The following is a 22650-nucleotide window of genomic DNA, read 5'->3' on the forward strand; positions in this document are numbered from 1 at the left end:
CTCTGAGTGTATTTAAGTTGTGTCTTCTGTCATAGTAGTTGCTGGTTCGTCTGTGTTGTTTCCCCTCGGTCTCCCTGTGTCTCTTCATGTGTATTTTCCCGGACCTCCCTGCACCGTCATTCCTGGTTTGTGTTGTTAGTTTACCCAGTTTAGGTTTTCGGTTTCATGTTCACACCCCGTTGCTGTTTGTACCCACTGCTGTAAATAAACACTCACCTGCACCAGAGCTGCCGCCTTTTGGGTCCTTTCTCCACCTCCACACGGCTGCCCCGGCAAACTGTGACAAATTTAGAATCACCAGTTAACCTAACTCTAATACCTGCATGATTTTTGACTGTGGGAGGAAACCAGAATACCCAGAACCCACTGCAAACTAGCCAGATTGTGGATTTGAACCAAGGAACAGCACTAACCACCACACCGCGAGCTATCAATCCAGGCTGAACAAAAGTAGGAAAGTTATGATTACAAGGCTTGATGTAGAATTTTCTGTACGTTTTTGTCCTTGATGGGTTAAACCACAATAAATAGCTATAGCATACACGTGGTGTGTATGCAGTTGTCTGCCTCTTCTGACTCCAGTGATTTTCCTGCGGTTTGAAATCTCGTGTGATCTTGTGAATTTTGTGAGTCCAGCAACTAACCACTCTTACTAGATTGTATCAGCTCATCTCAACAAGAACAAATTAAGTTGTTGAATTTCATACAGATTCTACACGATTTAATTACGTTCACCATAGAAACATGAAATTATTTTATTTTGTTACTTAGACTTTTGTAAATGTTTCCTTTTTTTGATTGTGGCCCAAATACATATTTCCCCACTTTATATATTTAAGATGGGAAACCGTTTCAGACTTTGCTGAAAAAGTTTGCAATTCTCTTTTAAATGTGTGTTCCAGTTCCTTGAAAAGATTGCCAATAATTTATAATAAAATAAATAAATAAAAAACTACAAATATGTTGTGCTCAGCTGTACAAAAAGATAAGCCAGTGTGAGCTTTTATTGTGCAGCCTCTTTCACCTGGCAGAAGGCTACACACACAAACAAATAAATAATATATAGAGCCAGTACTTTTACAACAAAAGCAGCAGTCCAGTCATCATCAATGCTGCCTAATACTTGATAAAAGCACCTGCCTGTCCACCTTTAGCGCAGAATAGTGAGTGCCATTTGTTTGCTACCATCACTGGCATAATGAATATAATGCAAGATTAATGCTAAATGATGAATTTTCAGGGGATGTATTTCACAGCTTCTAGATATATTTGTTGTGCCTGAAAAACTGCGGAATATCCCCGTCTTCAATTCAATGAGGAGCCGCACACTGACAGTAAAATCTCTGCTGACTCCACAGATGCTAACCCGCAGTGTGGAATAAAGGCTCTATATCTGCAGAAGTCTGACACGATTATTAATCAACAATAACTTTTAACCCTCAGTGACAGGCAGAGTCATCACACACCACAAAACGACTGCAAACGCTTATACAACTGACGTCAGTTTCGAGCACACACGCTTCAAAAGCGAATGAGAAACTGCCCTAGTAACTTTTGCAACATTAAACCTTTGCCAGTCCTGCCGGTGAGCATAAAACCGCTACCAGGAACTTCGGCTCTTAACACTAACTGTTTTCATCAGCGCTTCATCATAAAAATGAGCAGAAGTTACTGGCTTCCTTCTATGTTTATGTTTCCAAATTTCCTGTGCTGTGAACCAAGCAGTGCATTATTTATGCTTCCCAAGTTCATATACCACAGAGTCCCTGAAGTCATTATCCATCGAATGAGACGTGCACCAAATGACGCCACCCCTGACTGCGTATGCAAGGTATTATCGTTTTATGATCATAGTTCTCCTCGCGTTACAGCCTGCGGGCATGAAACAGAAAGACGTCACATCTCAGGTCTCACGGATATTTTGATAAAAGGTTGTCTTTATGATTATTCAACTATTTTTACTACCTTTGCATATATTCATATTGGACGCACGTTTGTGTTTCATTTGTTGATAGAGCAAATTTGTCTATATGTGAGAGATTTATTCAAAGAAATGTGGAGAAATGTTACCTTTAGAATAATAAGAATTAATAGCTAAAGCGAGGATGATGATTATGACACTATCTCAAAGGGAATTTATCTAGAAAGGGTTTTTTTCTCATGCAAAGACTCTGGAAAGGTCTATTCAGTCACTTTTGGATCTTTTATAGCAGTAACTGTGTGGTGAAATAGCTGAAGTCACCGCTGGACAGAGTACAAGGAGCATTAAGCTGTGTTCACTCAGAGGAAGGCATGACGCAGGATTCCTCTGACAGCGGCCAAGATTCAAAATCTCTTAATCAAAGGGGGTTGTGGAGTTTGTGCTCTGAAATGCTCCGATATTTATTTCATGGCTCTGTTAATTCAGCAGATTTATCTTGAAATTATGGTGAAATTTACTTGTCTGATTAAATTTAGAGTACAATTTAGAGTTTGTTATGCACGGTGGGAAAAAAAATCAAAAGCATTCATTTTCCATTCATTTGGCTGCTTGGTTTCATTTTCTCTTTTTTTAGCAGGGTTTCTCTGGTATATACATCATAAGAAAAACCACCCAGCATCACCCGGCAGATAAAGCAGGCTGCTCTGCTGAAGTGTGGATTGGGATGTAATGAAAATGCAAATGAAATTAATTATTTTTGTAATAACTGTTCGTCATGTAACCGAAGATAAGGTACAAATTATGTGTTATGTCTTGTAATTGACTTTAAATTGGTTTTGTTTCTGGACTTGGAAAATTAGTAAGTGGTGCAAAACAAAACGAATAGCACAAAAAAATAAAACATGTCATCTGAAAACTGATATCTAAAAAAAAATGTCATGGAACAATGTCTTTTATTGGAGGCTTGGGGGATGCTGACTGCCAAACCGATGTTAATACCTCAATATTTACAGATTGTTCAATTTGACATTGAAACTGACACAAGAAGAAGAATGTTGTTTCACAGCATACACTAAAAAAAAATAACTCTTTGAATGAACATAAAAAACACATGGAAAGAATTTCCACATAATTAAATTGCTTTATTTTTGCATGATGCAATTCTGTTATTACTACTTAATGTACTTGATTTGGACTAACGTGATTAATTAATGATGAATCAACTGTTTTACTACAGTAGAGTCCAATTTAATTTAATTGCGACAAAAATGCGTAATCGCAATAGAAAGCCATTTAATAATGTGGAAATCCTTTCCATGATTATTTTAAGTTCATTTAAAAAGTGTTGTTTTTTAAGAGTGTTCAACAACGTCTAGAGTCTGGTTAACATAAAATGTTAATGGATTTATATTAACTTCCACTCCATCCATCCTCTTATCTTTACCAGGGTAGCAGGGAGGCTGGGCCCTATCCCAGATGTGATAGGGTGGGAGTCAGAGTACTGGACAGGTCGGCAGTCTGTCACAGAGAGACCATATGCACTCATGTTCACAGGTATTGTAGAAACACCAATTAACCTAACCCTAATTACTGCATGACCTTTAACTGTGGCAGGAAACCAGAATTCCCAGAGAGAAGCAAATGCAAACTTGGCCAGACTGCAGATTTGAACCCAAGACCATCTTGCTGCGAAGCAACAGTGCTAACCACTGTGCCACTTCAAATAGGGAAGCTATGATTACAAGACTTGATATAGAATTTTCAGTACATTTCTGTCCTTTACAGACTAAACCACAGTAAATAGCGATAGTATGTGTGTATGGCTGTCTGTCTCTTCTGACTCCAGGGATTTTCCTGCGGTTTGAACTTGATCTTGATCTTGTGAATTTTGTGAGTCCAGGCAACTAACCACTCTTACTAGATTGTATCAGGTCATCTCAACAAGAATAAATTAAGTTGTTGAATTTCATACATGATTTATGATTTAATTACGTTCACCATAGTAACATGAAATTATTTTGTTCAAATTACAAGTTTTGTAACTTTTGTAAATGTTTCCTTTTTTTGAGTGTGGCCCAAATACATATTTCCCCACTTTATATATATAGATTATATAGATAGATAGATGAAATGTACTTGATTGGCATACATTTAGTTTATTCCAAAGATGTCGCCTTTAATGATTAATTATTTGGATATATATTTATATATGTTCCAGCTGCATTTTACTCAAAATCAAAGAAAATCAAATCCATCACTACAACCTGTCATTTTGGTTGACAATCTTTCACCTTCAGAAGTGCCTTACTTACTTTTTCGTGATATAGTTTGAAACATTTCTTTGAAAATTTGTTCCATATTGGCATTATATGCTGTGGACGTCTTGCTGCAAATCCATGATGTGAATCTCCCGTTCAAGGCCTTACAGGTCGTTTCAGTCTGATTGGTTCGTGGTCATAATAGTTTTTTGTCTTGCTGAATACACTGTGATAGGAATTTTTAAAGTTATGGTCCAAATTAGCAACAGAAAGGATAATGAAACAGTTTGTGCTTTAGACCACATGTCACAGTGACTTCTATCTTACATGTACAGTACATTGTGGAAACTCACCAAAACTCATTGGCTGACATAGAGCCTGGTTGTGTCAGCCTTCTTGGCTGGTATCTAGCAACTTCTCTGATTGCCTAGTGAGCAATCGAGAGACAGGGAATAGTAAATAATTGAAATGGTATTTTTACATTTTTATTTATCTGGATATACTATAGCAGATTTTGGTGCAATTCGAGAGAGCCATGTAAGCTGGTCCCCCTGCTTTCAAACTACATGCTAAGCTAACCAGCTGCTCAGTGAAGCTTCATCATTGTTACAAGCATGAGAACGGGATTCATTTTCTTATCTACGTCACTGCCAGAAAGCAATTTTACCCAGACTTCCAAAATGTTTTGATTTAATACTAAGCTACCTACTGCGAGTGAAAAGAAACATCTTTATTTACTTGTGTTAAAAAACAAACTGTGCTACTTTGTGCTCAGACTGAGGTCAATGATCCCAAGGAGCATGAAGTCCAGTGACTGTTTGACTGCCCGTTTTATTTGGAGTGAATCATTTTTGGCATTAAATAGTTTGCCAGTGAATGTTATATGGCACTTGGAAAAGAAATCACCACAAACAGAAACCTTCATGTTTATCTGGAAATACTGAAATCTGAAGGCATTTAATTTCTTATTAGTCTCCACAGAAATAATGACGAAACACCCAGCGTCCTAAATCCAGCTGTTTTCTGGCGTGAAAGACCAGTTCACACGAGGTTCAGTGTGGTTAAGTACTCCCTGTTTCTAAAAGATCAATCAAGCCACACATGTGCATGGACATAGTGCCAGTACAAGTCTGTGCTTTGCTGCCTATTAGTCACAACTGTCTTCGTTTTACATAGTGAGTCAAAGGATATGAGCCAGCCTGAAAAGCAACAGCTGCAGCCTGCCAATGGCTGCAGGGAAGAAGACCGTGATTTGAAACAGACAAGAGCTTGGAAACTTTTTAGGCGAAAGCACTCGTGGGCTATCATTTTTTTAAGACTTCAAATAAACATCCAAATATCTGACATCAAGAAAAATGACCGTGAAAAGCAGGAAGAAACACTTTTCATCCTGTGAATCATAAAATGCTTCAGAAGTTCCACATTGATTTTAGGTTGGTAAGAATTGCAGTGAGTCCAGGTATCAGAATGCTAAAGACAACGTTACAATACAGAAATCAAAATACATTCAACAAATGGAAATGGCACCACATCATGCAAGAGGAACCTTCACAGATGTCAGATACATCCAATTACCAATCACAAATCGTGTTAGGACTAATTATGTTGTGCTCAAAATTAATGAACACCAAAACAAAATGACATACCGAGAAGCATCTTATTTTAATCCTGCACATACCTCAGAGACACTAATTAATGTAATCTTCCTCTGTCCGTCTGTCTGTCTGCCTGTCTGCCTGTACATTTTTTGCCCGTGGGTAGGGTTCAGCCTCATCTCTTTGCTCGCGTGGATAGAGCTTATAAACATCACTGAGGATGGCATCAAAAGCAAATTCATGTTAGCCTTTCTCTCGCACACAAACACCACAATTCACAGCAAAAAGAATGCATTATATATATTATGGAATTTAGCAAAGAAAAACTGAATTACCAGCCATTTTGAGACGTCTTTTGTAATGACACAGACACTGAGTGTGCAGAGAAACAAATTTGTTCTCGGGCCATTATCTCAGACTGAGAAGAAATAACTTCATTAGGGTTGGAGACGGAAGGTGCAACGAGGCTGCTGGAGCAGGAAGTGACAAGGGGAAAAGGGAGAGGAAAGGAAAGAAAAAAGCAAGAACAAATAAATTGGAGCGAAATAAATTAGGCGAGAATAAACTTAATGCAAACAGCAGTTACAAAAACAGCAAAAGTTACCCAACAAATGAGAATTGCTGATGTATTCTCTGTCCAACTCAATAAGAGCAAAGACAGTATGCATATATATCTTTGGCTTACTACTAATTACAGAAAACCCCAAGTGTGAATGGTTGTCTCTATGTTTTAGTCCTTAGATAGACTGCTGATCTGCTCTGTCCTTTTACCCTGTGACAGCTGAGAAAGGCCCATCTTCCACACTTCTACTCCTAATATACCAAGTGGTTATGAAGATGGATGGATGGGCAAAAAGAAAACATGGGACTGATGGGCAAGTTATATACTCAACAAGTATTTAGTCGTAAACCAAAGTTGACTTAGAGATGAGGGAACGTGTTTTTGGAACCAATGAATAAAACAAATCCATAACAACCATTCAGCTCACGTCCTGCACCGATTCTAAATCTAAGATCAGTTTACAGATCTTAGACCTCAGAAAAAAGTGGTCTGTAACCAGGGATGGGCAACGTGTTACTGTAATCTGATTACTTTTTTCAAGTAACAAGTAAAGTAAGGGATTAATGTTGCAAAAAAGTAATGTTGCTTTCGCGTAAGCACGCTGTGTTACAAAACCTTTATTTTGTTTGTGAGAGTGTCTCATGACAGTGACGTATGAGCGTGCAACGTCTGTCGCAGCAACAGACGTATGGAAAACATCAATGGATAGTATGGAGTGCAGGAGAGAGTACGACCATGCAGCGTTTAAAGCTTGGAAGTACTTGCATTACTTGTTTGATTCCGTAAAATGTGACAAAAACATTAGCGTCCGCTGTACACTCTGTGTGGGAAGAAAACTTCTTTCTACAGCAAAAAATTAAACTTCAAATCTGAGCAAGCGCCCGGCATGGGAATGTGAAATTCACAGAGAAACAACTGGATCCCCCCCACTGACACGACCGCTGCGACACCGGGCAAACCTCCACCGGTCCCACTCCTGCTAAACAGCTGAAAATAGTTGTTTTTTTTGCTGTGTTTTACTTGCAGTTATTTGAAAGATTGAGTGTAAACACAAAAGATCATTTTATTTTATATGCAATTTGTAAAAAGAGACTTGATGAAATATGCAGAAAAAAATAGAATCGGGCTGGAAGGTCTATTATTGCTTTATTACGTATACAGGTTGTATCTCTATGTTTAAAAAGTAGTAAAGTTACTTTTGAAAGTTAATTTTGAAAATAAGTCATAAGTAAGGTAACTGGATAACTTTCTTGGAGAAGTAATCAGTAATTAGTAATTAATTACTATTTTCAAGTAACTTGACCAACGCTGCCTGCAACAGGTGAGTGTTCCCAGTCTTTTCAGGCCATGTCATGATACAGCAACTTGTCAGGCCAAACCTACATTATATTCTGTGTTATTGGTTTTCTGGCCTTTAATGGGGGCTTGAATGTACAAAATAAGCACCATGTTGTATTTAATAAGACTTCAAACTAGTGATTCAAGCCATAATCACATCAGACAAATCAGAGGACCCCAAATAGTCATTTTCCTATATGCACCCCATATATAACTGTACTGCTTTTTTTTTTTATTACCAAAGGAATCACTCCTGCCAGCCACTAGGCACAAAGCAGTTTTACTGCAGTGGATTCACTTTTCCAATCCAGAAGATAGATCCATCAGTTACATATATAGTCTCTTGGATGCGGGAGAGCTGCAGGTTGTGTGTCTATTTTCAAATTCTGGCTTGTTAAATTTTTTACTCAATTTCTGCCAGTTGCAACTTTACCAAAAACAAAATAGTCAGGGCTTCAATCTATTAGTGAAGTTTGGGAACCTTGAATCTTTCCCCCACATTAGTGGCATTACGACCTGTTGCTGTTAAAAATTTCATAGAGATCCCAGACCAATGTGCTGGACAGAAAGATAATCCACCGAACTGTGGAGGGTTCATAAAAACAGCAGTTTGGTTGCATTTTACAGTCTCTGCATTTACAGTTGTTGCCTTTCTGAAATGTCTAACTGCTTCTGTCTGAATCTCTGTGCCAACACATCTGTTCATATGGAAATAAAGATCATGACATGTTCTGCATATTGTAAAAACATGTGTCTGGTGTGCATGTTGGACAGAGTCCAAAGAATCCATTAAACCCATGTAAAAGACTGGGCTGGCAAACGTTTTACAGCTGTACGGTGACGTAACATCACACTTACCGTGTGCATTAGCTCCGTCTCACCAGAACAGAGGGAGCCCAAAAAGCGCAAAGTGATAGGACTGTCGACTTTACAGATACTCGGGACTTTTTGCTTTACAGATACTGAGTTTGAGGCTTCTTAGACAAGGCCATGCATCTTCAAGCTCAGCTGTCTCCCTGCTGTACTATCTAAATCCTCCATGGCCCACTATCTGTCAGAAAACACAATAGATTTGCTGACTAGCAGAAACAGCTGATAATGAAAAAGGATAAGAATGAATATTGGAATTACCCTTTGTGGAACGTTTTACAGAGACTGAGTTGCTGCACAAACAGACCTTTTAAAGGCCCCATAATGTATGATATGAGTGCCACCATCCTGTAGTCACAGGATATGCTGGGTCATTATTTCTCTGGCTCGTGGATATACAAGCCAAAGACAGAAGAATGCCACGGGGTTCCGTTTCTGGATATAATTTGAAACAAACTATGGCATAAGGGCTCAAAGTAAGCAAGGTTGTAACAAGTGCAGCCAAGAACAATTTCATGGGAGACTTTCAGTTGTGTCTAATTGGAGGAGACTAAGTATGGCAGAATTTCGTTGCAGCATTATACACAATTTTTTAAACAAGTGAGCTACTGTGTGAAAAGGTTTGGGTCAGGAGCTGCATGAATGGTCCAAATGTGTGTTGTGCTCAGATCAAATGCTGGAAAAATGTGCCACAGTTTAAGACAAGACCTTTTGCCAGATGTTTAAATTGTTCAGATGTCTGATATCAGAATTACCACAAATTCGACAGGCTGCATTTCCTGCATTTTACCTGCAATTTTATGTACATGTATTTTATTTGTGCTTTTACAAGATTCAAATACCTACCTAAAGATATCATAGCATCCATTTGTGGTCAAAGGAAGATCAGTCAGATGACCCGCATTTGAAAGGATTTATTTTAGCATGAGAATAGAGTTAGAGTTGGCTTCACCACAAACAGGTTATAAAGAGAAACTAAGAGTCTGGAGGGGCTAAAAAGCAGATAACCTCCTTAACCGTCATGTGGATCCTCGGTTAAAACGTCAGGCAAAGATGCAGGACAGAAGCAGCACTGACAGGTCAGAGAGAAAGAAGAGAAATTTTGTAGATTAAATAAACCACAAATTGCGGAGGATGCGTTTGATATATGATGTGAGGCATTTTAAGTTTATTTCTGCCTCAATTATCACATTTACTTGTCTTCATGATATAAAGCATAAGATCCATCCATCCATCCAGTCGCTTCCGCTTATCCTTTTCAGGGTCACGGGGGGCGCTGGAGCCTATCCCAGCTGTCATAGGGCGAGAGGCGGGGTACACCCTGGACAGGTCACCAGTCTGTCGCAGGGCCAACACACAGGGACAGACAACCATTTGCGCTCACATTCATACCTAGTGACAATTTGGATTATCCAATTAATTAATTAATTAACCTATCCCCATTAATGGTGGCACGGTGGTTAGCACTGTTGCCGCACAGCAAGAAGGTCCTGAGTTCAATTCCAACATCAGGCTGGGGTCTTTCTGTGTGGAGTTTGCATGTTCTCCCCGTGTTTGCGTGGGTTCCCTCCGGGTACTCCGGCTTCCTCCCACCGTCCAAAAACATGCAGTTAGTGGGGATAGGTTAAAATAGCCTGTATTTATATAGCGCTTTACTAGTCCCTAAGGACTCCAAAGCGCTTTACATATCCAGTCATCCACCCATTCACACACACATTCACACACTGGTGATGGCAAGCTACATTGTAGCCACAGCCACCCTGGGGCGCACTGACAGAGGCGAGGCTGCCGGACACTGGCGCCACCGGGCCCTCTGACCACCACCAGTAGGCAACGGGTGAAGTGTCTCGCCCAAGGACACAACGACCGAGACTGTCCAAGCCGGGGCTCGAACCAGCAACCTTCCGATTACAAGGCAAACTCCCAACTCTTGAGCCACGACCGCTCAAGGTTAATTAAAGCATAAAAAATGTTGAGCAAAAGTCTTGAGCCACCCTTTGTTTCAGGTTTTCTGAAGATTGTTCAAAGTCTTTCTTTGGACACTGGCTGGTTTTTCACTCATTCCTAGTCCAGACCTTGTACCTGACCTATGAATCATTCAAGCAAGTTAGCAAAGAAAAAAAGTTAATCTTTAGGCACTTTGTTACTAGAAGCCTGTAGCAAAAACACATACGTTCTTCCAATTTGTAGTTTGTTATCGTTGGCATTTTTAATAGATTTAACTCAGTTTGACAGACCTAAAATAGTACTTTTTCCAAAAAGCTGATTCCTAAATAGCCAATTTTTGACACATTGCATGCATGCTATGCAATGTGTCCCCTGAAAAATCTGAGAAGAAGCTGGCCTGAAAAAAAATATCCATAGCAGATGAACATTAACTCAAAGTCATGTCCTTAAGAGACAGGGAAAAAACTCTAAAGAAAACCTGACACAGGACCTGAGAGATGCTTCTGGTCCTTCAGTGGATCCATCTGCTTTTTACTGAAGTGTCATCAGAAGTGGTCTCAGTGGAACGGTGGCTGTCCAGAAGCCATTCTTAAGAAAGTAAAACAGGGAGAGAAAGCTAGGGTGCCATCTGGAAAGCATCTGATTGTCACTGCTTTGTTTTCAGCATGGCAAAAATCCCAAACACACTGCCAATGCACTAAAAGTATACCTGGATAGAAAAATACAGAATGGATTTCAACATTATTGAAGCATTGTGGAATCGTCTTGACAAAAAACAGAACAAAAGGCAGAAACATCCAAAGAAGAGCTTTGAATGACCTTCAAGAATCCCGGAGAACTATTCCTGAAGACTACATAAAGAAACTATTTGCCTAAGAGAGTTCTGGCTGTGTTAAAGAATAAAGTTGGTACCAAATAAAGCACCTAGAGGCAACTTTTGTTCTGATTTGTTGCTATCTAAATAATGCTTTTATAAATTGAACCAAATACTGATTTCAAAGATTCTTAGAATTCTACAAACTCTGTTTTTGCCTCATAAAATTTCCATTTATGTTTGCAAAGTTTCAACAAATTTCTAATAGGATACCTCAGTGCTTTTTTCACAATATTGTAACTTAGTAAATATATACTTTTATAATAAAAAGAGGAGTGGACAAAAGATTGCCAACCAACCTGATTAGTTAGATTAGTTTAATCAATGGAGATTTGTATAGACTTTAACTGTGCAGCAAGCAAGCAAGGAAATTAAAACAATTCAGTCATTGTCTAACTCGTCTACCTATTTTCCCTTATCAGACATATACTTTATATTACACATACCTACCCACAAACCCGAGGTCTTTGCCAAATTGCTCAGTGTCGCTTTTGTCTTTGAGCCATCTGCTCCTGTTCTGCCTGCTGTGTCACATCTGCCATGCAGCTCCTTTTTGCACTTTTTCCTTTCTTCTAAACCATGATCAAGCGCCCATAATTTAATTTGCTCTGCTCTTGATGATATTCATTTTTACCTACAGGAACTTAGGTAAGAAAGAAGTCAATCCAATAACCACCCATAACATGGTCTCCAATAACCCGGTGCCATTTTCTTTAAAATAAGCCTTATTTGCAATCATAGGAAACACTCCGAGCCTGATTGCTGAATCACCCCGAGTCAAGCTCAGTTTGGGAAGCAGCTTGCCAAGCTGGGATCTAATCCCAGTTCGGTCAATTTAACTTAAAGTTGGAGGCACTTTATCACAAACAAGGTTGTTAAATGCTGTTATGTATTGTTAAATTCAATTTTCATTCAATATCCACAATAAAGTGGAGAAAAACAGACTGCAGCAGCTCATGCTGCAGAGAACTGGGAGGACAGAAATATCTGGCTTGTGTTTTGTGTCGCAGCTTTAGTGCTGAAAGAGGGAGGTCACTAAAACCTCCTCACTGTTTTTTTCCCCACTTTTTTTTATTAGATTGTCCTATGTGAGTAGGTGGCTTTTTCACCTCTTGAAAATGATTTAATGTAGATGCATGCCACAAAAGGCTTTGAACCAAAACAGCATCACACCCTGAGCCCATAATGTGACTTCATTTTCCATTTCTTTTCTTCCTGACACCATAGAGAAAGCCCTTCTGCAGAATGATGTCACAGGATGGGCGCTGTTAAGCGTCTCAAGGCCTGTCTGGTCTTTGACAGCACATTGAGTTGACACTGCAGGTTTTCTCATAAAAGTGAAGGTTGCACTTACTGCTGTCACGACCCAGATGCAATGAGCAGCAGAGAGGATGGAAATAGCTTTGCACTAACACATTCAAGCCTAAAACAAAAGCAGTAGAGGCAAATCTGTAAGTAAGCGGGCACTGTATTGTTAAAATAGGGTATTCTGAGTAGGGTGGAGGCTAAATGATGATTGCTGGAGAGTAACACAGAATGCCCAAACACCCATAAACAGCTGAGCCCACTGTTAGCTAAAAAAAAATAAAAAAATACAGGACGTTAGTGGGAGCATTGACAGTCAGAAGCTGTCACAGTGTCTTATTAATGCTGGTGTGGGGGGATACAATTTATAATGGAAAACCTGGAAGCAAGAACTGGGTGGGAGAAAACATCAAATTCTCTCTTTTCTCAGTTCCTCGTGTCAGCGAGGGTAGATCCAGACAGGATGAGGAGTGAGGTATTTGTCCACATCATAAATCTGACTGATTCACATTGCAGACCTTGGTTTATGTAAGGCTTATGTAACAAAGCCATTGACTTTCTTTTTTTATAAATATATTTCTCACAATGTTTTTATTCAACCAACCGAAAAAGAAATAAACATTTTAACATTGTGTTTACCGAACAAAACGTGTCATTCTCGAGCTAAATTCATGCAGGTCCCAACCCCGAATAATCACTCATGTGGCGAAGAACAAAATTCCTCTGAGGTTGGTGACGGTGTAACGTTCACTGTTTCAACAGGAAAGATATCCACACGCTGAGCGGAATTGTGGGTTTGACAAATTAGATCACTCTTGAGATGTTGCTCTTTGAGATATAGAATTACATATGAAAACAAAATGATCCTTCCCTTGGTGCGTTGCTTTTGTGACTAAAGCCGCTTACAAATCACTACATTTTCAATTTAATAGCAACTCTTGGATTTCCAGCCCTGGCAGAGTGTTTTAATACAGGAACATATTTCACAGCTGTGGTTTAATTCACAATCAGTAGTTACGAGCATGAGAATTGTAAAAATCAAAACAAATTACATGTCAAAGCTAAACAAAGTTTTCTTTCCTCATTCACTATCTCGTGCATTTTCACTCCCTTAGCTTGAACTAGACTCGGCCTGTCATTTGACACCAGTAAGTGACCCAAAGACAGGTGGCTACTGTGTTAAAGCCTGCTTAGCAAACATGTTTTTACACTCCTTGGATTCGACTTCTCTATGTCCCGCCAGCGCTACAGATCTGAGTTTTTTACATTAATGTGGACTGCATTAGCCAAATACAGTACATTTCTAGTCTTATCATCCTCTTAGAGGGCTTTAAACTACAAGCCACATTTAACCCGGTCACACAAGTCTCTTTTTATAGAGCAGCAATCCTATCACACACACTGGCTGATGGATCAGCGGCATATTGTGGGGGTTCAGTATCTTACCCGAGGCCACATTTTGGTTCAAAGAGTCAAGGATCAAACCACCCTACTATATTAAACAAATAATGCAATATTTGGCAGAAGCAAAGTGAAGGTTAAAATGGTTTTCTTTTACAATGAAGATTCTACATTATCAGGTTGGTGGAAGAAGCACAACCCAAGTCCAAAAAAGTTCACGCCGTGCAAAATGTAAATACAAACTGATTGCAAATCTTATAAAACTGTGTTTTATTCACTGTAGAACACAGAAAACACATCAAATGTTTGAACTGAGAAAATGTGCCATTTTAAGAAAATAATGAACTAATATTTGAATTTGATGGCAGGAGCACATCTCAAAAAGGTTGGGACAGGGCAGTGCTTACCACTCGGTAGCATCCCATCTACTTTTAACAACAGTTTGGGAGGAAGTCAAAGGCCTTCATTATTGTATTTTGTGTTTTATGATGTGGCATTGTTTGTTTGTTTTTCAATCAGTGAAAGGTGTGGACAATAGGCAAACCATTTCAGCACCTGGACACTCCTCAGACAAAGTCATGGTGTTGTAGTAGATGTATCACTGTCTTGCTGAAATGTGCTTTCTCTGAAAAAGACATCTGGATGGGAGCATATGTAAAATTCTAAATCTAAAACTGGTCTTTCACTGATGGTGCATTTCCAGATGTGCAAGAAGAAGATATGAACACATGGAGGTTTTTGAACTGAGTGCTGATAGCAAGCTAGTTGGTCCCTCTCCTCTTTAGTTCAGGAGCTACAGCATCTGTTTTCCCAAAAACACTTTAAAATTTGTCTGACACCAGGACAATGTCAGTCCTTTTTAAATGAGCTTTGGCCCAGAGAAGACAGCAACATATTTACATTTAGCTTAATTTGCTTTAGTGGATAGTAGGACGAACAAAGACAAAGACTTATGGAAGTGTTTGACTTACATTTTACACACCATCCCAGATTTTCTGAAAGGCTGTTGTTTGGGAAATGGAAATAGCATACTATAAAAAGAAAAAAAAATTAAGTCATCTATCAATTTTCTTAACTTCTAACTTTAAAATGGCATTTCCACTATTGTTTGCAAACTGCAGAACTTGAGTAAAAGCAGCAGCAGACCATTATCTCACCATTAACCCTAGCAAATCAATAATGATGCCTAAACCCTTAAGGACCATTTTAATGTAGCGTATTTATGGGGAACAAATTGCAGGAACCTTGGATAGCATTGGGTCTATAACAGTTTATGACATAATTTATGAGAATATTTAATGTTTTGCATATAAAAAAAGTAACTAGTAACCATGGCTTAAAGGCAAATGTATCGATTACTGTATGTACAGTAACTTTAAAAATTAAGCTACACGAATTACTATGACTGTTCATAGGCAGCATATCAGTCTCTATTTATTCCAGTCTCACAGTCCAGAGAAACAAAACATCAGACAACACAAAAACGAGATTAAAAACTGAAAAAAGCTATACCAGCGTCTCCACATAGACTTGAGCCAATGCACTATTCTGCCATGAAATGCAGTGACTTGGATGTAAGGTGTAAGAAAACAATCCTGCAAACTGTAATGAAATCAGATACGTTTTTCCTGTTCTACATACATACGTAATGCTGTTTGTGTCCACGTCATCTTTATATTATGCAATACTACCACAGAAATTATATGTCTGCCACACTTCACGTCAGGTATTAAAAAACAGATTTTATAAAACCAGGCCACTACCTGGTTATATTCACTATAATTATAGGGCCGATTGCATTTCATGTTTACATGTGGTCTCGTGTAGCCTATATTTCTCGGTAGGGTAATAACTTGTTGAACCTTTTCTGCCAGCTGGTCACGGTTATGTGAATTCACACAAACTTGGTCTTTCTTGGTTTCGATGGGGCTTTAACAGCTTTGGCCTTGCTGGTAGCAGCCTGGTGCAGACTGAATGCAGCCTTTTAAGTGACGGAGGGGCTGTAATTTGAGAGTAGCACAGAGGTATTATTAGCCAAAAACCGAAGCGCGGCACTTGAGACTTCCAGATGTTGCGTTTGAGGCACCAGACTAAAGCCGGGAGTACAACTGCTGAAACAAACTTTCATACATCGCCTTCGTGCTCGCCGACAGTGATGGGAGTTGGCAGGCTCCGTTAAAGGACGAGAGGTGGAAAACAACTTACGCCACTTCATCTGCTCGGACCCAGAAGAATATCAGAGAGGGTTGCGAGAAAGTTTCAACCAACTGCGCACTTTGGACTTTAAAACTAACTGAAATGTTTGTGGTTTTCTGCCGGTTTGGGATTTAATAGACAACCGGCCTCATATTTTTTCGAATACATCATTTTTAAACTTATTTATTTCCTATTTCTGAGTATATTTGGGACAAGTGGGCATCATGGCTGTTTTTCACTTGCTCCTCTTTGCCGGGTTATCACTGTCGGTGTATGGAGGCTTTTACCAGGGACCTTTACATCCGGAGATGTCTAATGGTACTTTCCATCATTATTTCGTGCCGGACGGCGACTACGAGGACAACGACGACCCGGAGAAGTGCCAGATGCTTTTTAAAATGAAAGACGAGCGAAAGTGCAGCCTCGGCGAGGACCAGGACGCCGTCATACGGGATGATTTCACTATCATCAAGAGGCAGATCGAGGACTCTGCCAGGGTGCTGGAGGGGATCGGGAAAAGCATCTCGTACGACCTGGACGGAGAGGACAGCTACGGGAAGTATTTGCGGAGGGAGACAACCCAGATAAACGAGGCGTTTACAAACTCGGAGAAATCTCTGCTGGAGCTCGAGGTGAAATTCAAACAGAGCCAGGAGAGTGAGCTGAAGGAGGAGCACCGGCTCAATGACGACTTTCTTAACATGATAGTGCACACGCGGGACGTCCTGAAGGAGACGTTGGACATTTCTCTGGGCCTGAAGGACAAGCACGAGCTCCTGTCTTTGATCATCCGCAGCCACGGCACGAGACTGAGCAGACTGAAGAACGAGTACCTCAAGTTCTGAGTGAAAATAGTCCCTAATCATCTCATTAATGCAGCACCACATTTTTCTTTTATTATTATTATTGTTGTTATTATTATTATAACAGTTGCGCTTGACCAAGAGACAGAGGCAGAGAGAAAATTACATACCAGGGGCATAAAGCCAGAGCATAAAGGATCAGTTCTCCTGAACTAACAAATATTTTCCTCACTAAAATGTTCTGTAGATGAAGATAATTTTGGGTGCGTGTGCCCCGTTTATTTGTATTTGTATTTTTAACATATCTCTAAAGATTTCAAGCCAACAAATTAATAAATAAAAAAATTAAAAAGTGCAATATCATAATTGGCATTGCAAAATCTCAGGGAGGAACCAAATGTGTTTTAGGGGGGAACTTTGACCTTTTTTTTTTCTTTTTCTGTTTTTTTTTTTATGTTGGCTTCACATTCCAATTAAGTCGGTTCGAAACTAAAAACTCAGTATGGGGGACATTCACTTGGCACTGCATACACTGCAGTAATGGTAGAATTTCTTTTTGAAGGAATATAAAAAAAAAGAACCTACCCTAACCTAAAATGTAGCTATCTCCATTTGTAAGGTACAGATAGAGTTAATCTGTTCTTCTTCTTATTATTATTTTAGAAAAAGTCTTTTGGACTGTCTCTGGCATAGTAAAGCTTTTGTTAAAATAAACAAGAAATATGAGTAGGAAACAATCTTTAAATATTCTTATGAAAAGAGGAATAATCTTTTTCATCTTATGCAACATAATCCAACAATACTGTGATACCATTTCTGGGGGCGGGGGGACAGTTAAGACATTCCTAAATTTGGTCTATTTCTCTCAGAATCATCCAAATACCAAACAAATCAAAGTGCTTCATCCAACTGATGTAAAAACATGATGTAAAAAAATTCCAGTAACACAATCCAGGTTTAGTTAAAGCATCCAGATATTAATAGGATAAACAGCATGGTGACAATTCTGTGTGCACTGTTGTACTTTGATAACTTTGTATACTCTATCCTTACAATACAAAATGTTAGTAGAATATCTAAAATGATTCAATATGAAGTAATGTTTTACAGTAGATAATACATCGCCTTAATGTTACTCCAATACTGTCTCTCTGCAAGTGAGTGTACCAGAAATGTCTCTTTTTGTCTTTTTATTGGTTAGTGATCTGCATTTACCTGTCACGGCTTTCTGCATGTGTGTATGTGTGGGGTTATGCGTGTGAAACAATGGCTTTGTATAGGAGTCAGCCAATCACAAGAGTGACAAAAGGAAAAATCCTTTTTCAAAACACAGGTCTTAGTTTGAGTTTTCCAACACTCGTTCGGTTCTCTCTCAGAGTGAGTTTTGGAGCAGAATCCTTACCCTGCGCTCAATGCCATCTATTTGGTTTGACTTTGACACCAAAATTTAAATAGATTAGCAGCAACATTACAAGGTTATGTGTTTATGTCGCTCTTAGTTTGTGCTTCAGACGAGTGTTTCTGGCAAAACCAAAAATAATGTTTACATATGTATCTGATGTATGTTTTTGTTTATAGGCTAGCAGACTTTGCACAATTCTTTGCTGTCACGATGCTAAAGGTTGTGACGTGGTTAAAAATGCAAAGCCTCCTGTAGTCTTTGAAAATGTACAGTGTTTTTAGAGGTAAGTAAATACTGTGAGTGCCAATATCTTTATTACTGAACATCTATTATGTATTCATTGTTTATATAAATAGAGCAGCAAAAAAAATCTATTCTTGTATATCTTTAAGATATGTGGCCAGATGTAATACTTTGATGGATAAGACTGCAGGCAGCACTAGTAGACTTCTGTGTCAAATACTAATCTGTAAAACAACATACTTAATGGATTGCGTCGAGTCTTCTTAAATAAAGAAGTTGTGTTTGAAGTACAGTGTTGCTGCAACAGCTGGTCCTTTGAGCACTGGGTCCCTCCCATTGTTGTTGTTTTCTTCTAGTAGTTACTGACATGAAAGTGAGCTTACACCATTCATTATGTCGCAGGGGATCCCCATGGATCCCCATCCAGGAGGTCCTGAGAGTTTGTGGTGTTTAGCACACCCCACAATGTTGCTGTAGCAGTATAACAATGGGGGAATGCACAATATATTGCCACGTGCTTCAAAACAAAGTTGCCTTCCATGTTTGCTTTACAAGGTTTTGAAGTCTGCTGTGAATTATACACACAGGCAATGCCCCCTAATTATGGATGCTTTAAAGGAAGAAGCTGCTTGCTGGCATTTACAAGAAACAGACATGTAAGGATGTTGTGTAGCTGGCGTTTTAAGCAGTGTGGTGGACCTTACAGACAACTTTGTTTGTTCCTGAGTTCTATTTCAGTAAGCTGAAAATCTTTTTTTCCCTTTGGCCCTTTAAGACCACACATAAGGTTGAATAAAGAGGGTGAGGCTTTGAGTTGGAGAAACTGAGAAATCATGAGTCAATAATATTGATTCAAAACCATATTTAAAAGTGCCAGCTTGTGCGCATTATGTAACACTGGAAAGTACAGCTTTACTTGCAGATACTTTGAGTCGACCGATTAGGATGAAGCCAACATTAAAAAGAAGACACAGTATAGGCCCAGCAGCAAACATAAAAGCTGGGAACACTATAGCTTACACTGTGTTTCCACAAGAGGGTAAAAACTTTGGGGGTTTTTAGCTAAAGTAAAATAATTATTAGCAGCATGCAGAGCAAAAAAAGACACTGACACTGAATCCTTGTTCTCTAAAGCCACTGACCCCAACCATTGACAGGCTACGTCAGGGTTTCCAGCAGGTTTTCCTGCTTTCCCCAATGTGTACATGCAAAATAGATTGAAAAAGCCAAACTTTTAAATTCCAATTATAAAAGTAAATATCTGCAGTGATTCATGAAACCTGGGAAGCAAGCTACCAGAAGTATTTGTTAGCTTAAAATTAGGTAGCTAAAAAGATAGCTCAGCTGAATGTTGTGAATTAAATCACTATCTAAAAGTACCAAATCGATAGCTAAAATTAATGGATAAATGATGGAAAATATGCTGCTGAATATCAGATAAATTGTTAGTTAGGAAAATAATAAAACATTTCTAGCCAAATTTATTTTAACCAAATAGTTAACTTTAAATATCAATGAATTAAGAATCCACATGGTTGATGCAAAATTAATAAGGACATTAAGTTATGTCTAACCAGTGTTCTGTTTCCAAATGTTATATATGAATACCAGGTTTACTCAAATGAGCCAAACACAGGCTGCTCAAATGTATGGAAAGGATTTTCTTCTTTCAGTTGCACTTTTAGGGGTTGCCACAGTGAATCATCTGCCTCCATCTCACCTTGTCGCTAACATCTTCTTCTGTCACAGCAACCATCTGCAAGTCCTCCTGCACTACATCCATGAATCTTCTCTATTGTAGTAGTTCAATCAAATTAACACACTAAACCACGAAGAGTTTTATCAATAAACAGGGAAGTGAAGCTCATCTGACAGGCATGTGTGAGTATGCACACCAAAAAGGCTAGGAATCACTTATATACACTCAGTGGCCAAGTTAGTAGGTACACTTTGTTAGTACCAGATTGGACCCCTTTTGCCTTCAGAACTGTTTCAATTCTTCATGTAACAGATTCACAAATGTGCTGTAAATGGTAAAAATGGTAAATGGCCTGCATTTGTATAGCGCTTTTCTAGTCCATAGGACCCCAAAGCGCTTTACACTACATTCAGTCATCCACCCATTCACACACACATTCACACACACATTCACACACACATTCACACACTGGCGATAGCAAGCTACATTGTAGCCACAGCCACCCTGGGGCGCACTGACTGTAATCATTCCTCTGAGATTCTGGTTCTTATTCAAATGACACCCTCACACAGTTACAGCTTACATCAACAATACAAATGTCCTGTTGCACCACATCCAAAAGGTGCTTTATTAGACCAAGATCTTGTGACTGTAGAGGCCATTTGAGCACACTGAACTCACTGTCATGTTCAAGAAACCAGTTTGATCTGGGCTTTGTGACATGGTGCATTATCCTGCTGGAAGCAGCCATCAGAAGATCGATACACCGAGCCCATAAAGGAATGAACATGGTCAGCAAATGCTGTGTGCCAAGAAATATCCCCTACGCCATTACAGCAGCAGCAGCATCCTGAACCATAATACAAGTTAGAATAGATCCAGGCTTTCATGGTGTTTTACAGCAAATCCTGACCCCTCATCCAAATCACAACAGAAATCAAGCCTCATCAGACCAAGTAATGCTTTTCCAGTCGTCTAAAGGAGTGGCACGCAGTGTGGTCTTCTGGTGCTGTAACCCATTTGCTTCAGGGTTTTGTATTAAAGATGCTCTTCTGCTTCTGTTCTGTTTTTAACAAGTGGTTATTTGAGTTACTGCTCCCTCCCTATTAGCTCAAAGCAAGCTGGTCATTCTCCTCTGATCTCTGGTACTAACAAGGCATTTCTTCACCAGCAATTGGTGCATTCTGGATATTTTTTCTGTTCCAGGCCATTTTCTGTAAACCATAGAAATGGTTGCACAGCAAAATCCCAGCAGATCAGCAGTTTCTGAAATATTTAGACTAGCCAGTCTGGCACTATCAACCACATCACATTCAAAGTAATTTAAATCACCTTTCTTTCGCATTCTGAGGCTCGGTTTGAACTTTAGCATGTAGTGTTGATGCCACGTAATTGGCTGACTACATGTTCCTTTAATGAGTAAATGAACAGGTGTACCTAACAAAGTGGCTAATGAGTGATAGCAGAGCTGCTTTAACTACCATTCTTACTGGTAAGTCATCATTTCACCTTTGGTTTTATATGAATTGCAGTGTTACATAATAATAATAATAATAATGGATTGGATTTATATAGCGCTTTTCAAGGCACCCAAAGCGCTTTACAATGCCACTATTCATTCACTCTCACATTCACACACTGGTGGAGGCAAACTACGGTTGTAGCCACAGCTGGCTGGGCACTTTGTCCATTTGGTTCAATCATTTCAGAAACATTGTGAGACAGATTTAACGGCATATGTAACACAGAGAGTATACTTGAACCAGTTGCACAAAGTCCAGTGCCTTTGGGTGACTGAGTAGAAATTATCACTTACCCTTTGAAATGCACATCTATTAAACTGTAAACTAGGTGACCATGTGTCTGACAATGTGTCTCTTCCTGGGTTAATCATTTCAAAATGATGCTTTTCAAAATAAAAGTCTGGCATTAGCAGGTGTCACTTGGATTAAAACTTACACTCCTCCTCTGCTGTGTGCTGGTCATCCTCGTCTGAAACCTACAAAGAAGGCATCAAAACTGAGGGGAAAAGGTATGAATGGACACAAAAGTTCTGTGCGTTATCCACTCATGTCTTTATCACTTTTACAGTTTTCAATATGCATTTTTGTTTGTTTGTTTTTTTGATTACTTCCCAACCAGTGGTCTAAAAGAAAAAAGTAGCAAGTGGACACACTTTCAAAGCTGAAAGAAACAGTTTATATTCGGACCTTCATTCCAGATAAATGTAAAAGAT

The 22650-nt window shown here is 39.1% G+C and overlaps 1 protein-coding gene across 1 annotated transcript; it reads left to right on the forward strand.

Annotated features, from left to right (window-relative positions):
• The first annotated feature begins 16132 nt into the window (after positions 1–16132).
• On the forward strand, positions 16133–19051 carry fibinb (fin bud initiation factor b). The gene has a single exon (XM_005752386.1). It carries the CDS (start codon positions 16492–16494, stop codon positions 17110–17112), a length of 621 nt encoding a protein of 206 aa, XP_005752443.1. The 5' UTR covers positions 16133–16491; the 3' UTR covers positions 17113–19051.
• Positions 19052–22650: the final 3599 nt, after the last annotated feature.

Source organism: Pundamilia nyererei, unplaced genomic scaffold (assembly GCF_000239375.1).
Source record: "Pundamilia nyererei isolate P.nyererei 1_Seehausen unplaced genomic scaffold, PunNye1.0 scaffold00356, whole genome shotgun sequence".
Classification (NCBI taxonomy): Eukaryota; Metazoa; Chordata; class Actinopteri; order Cichliformes; family Cichlidae; genus Pundamilia; species Pundamilia nyererei.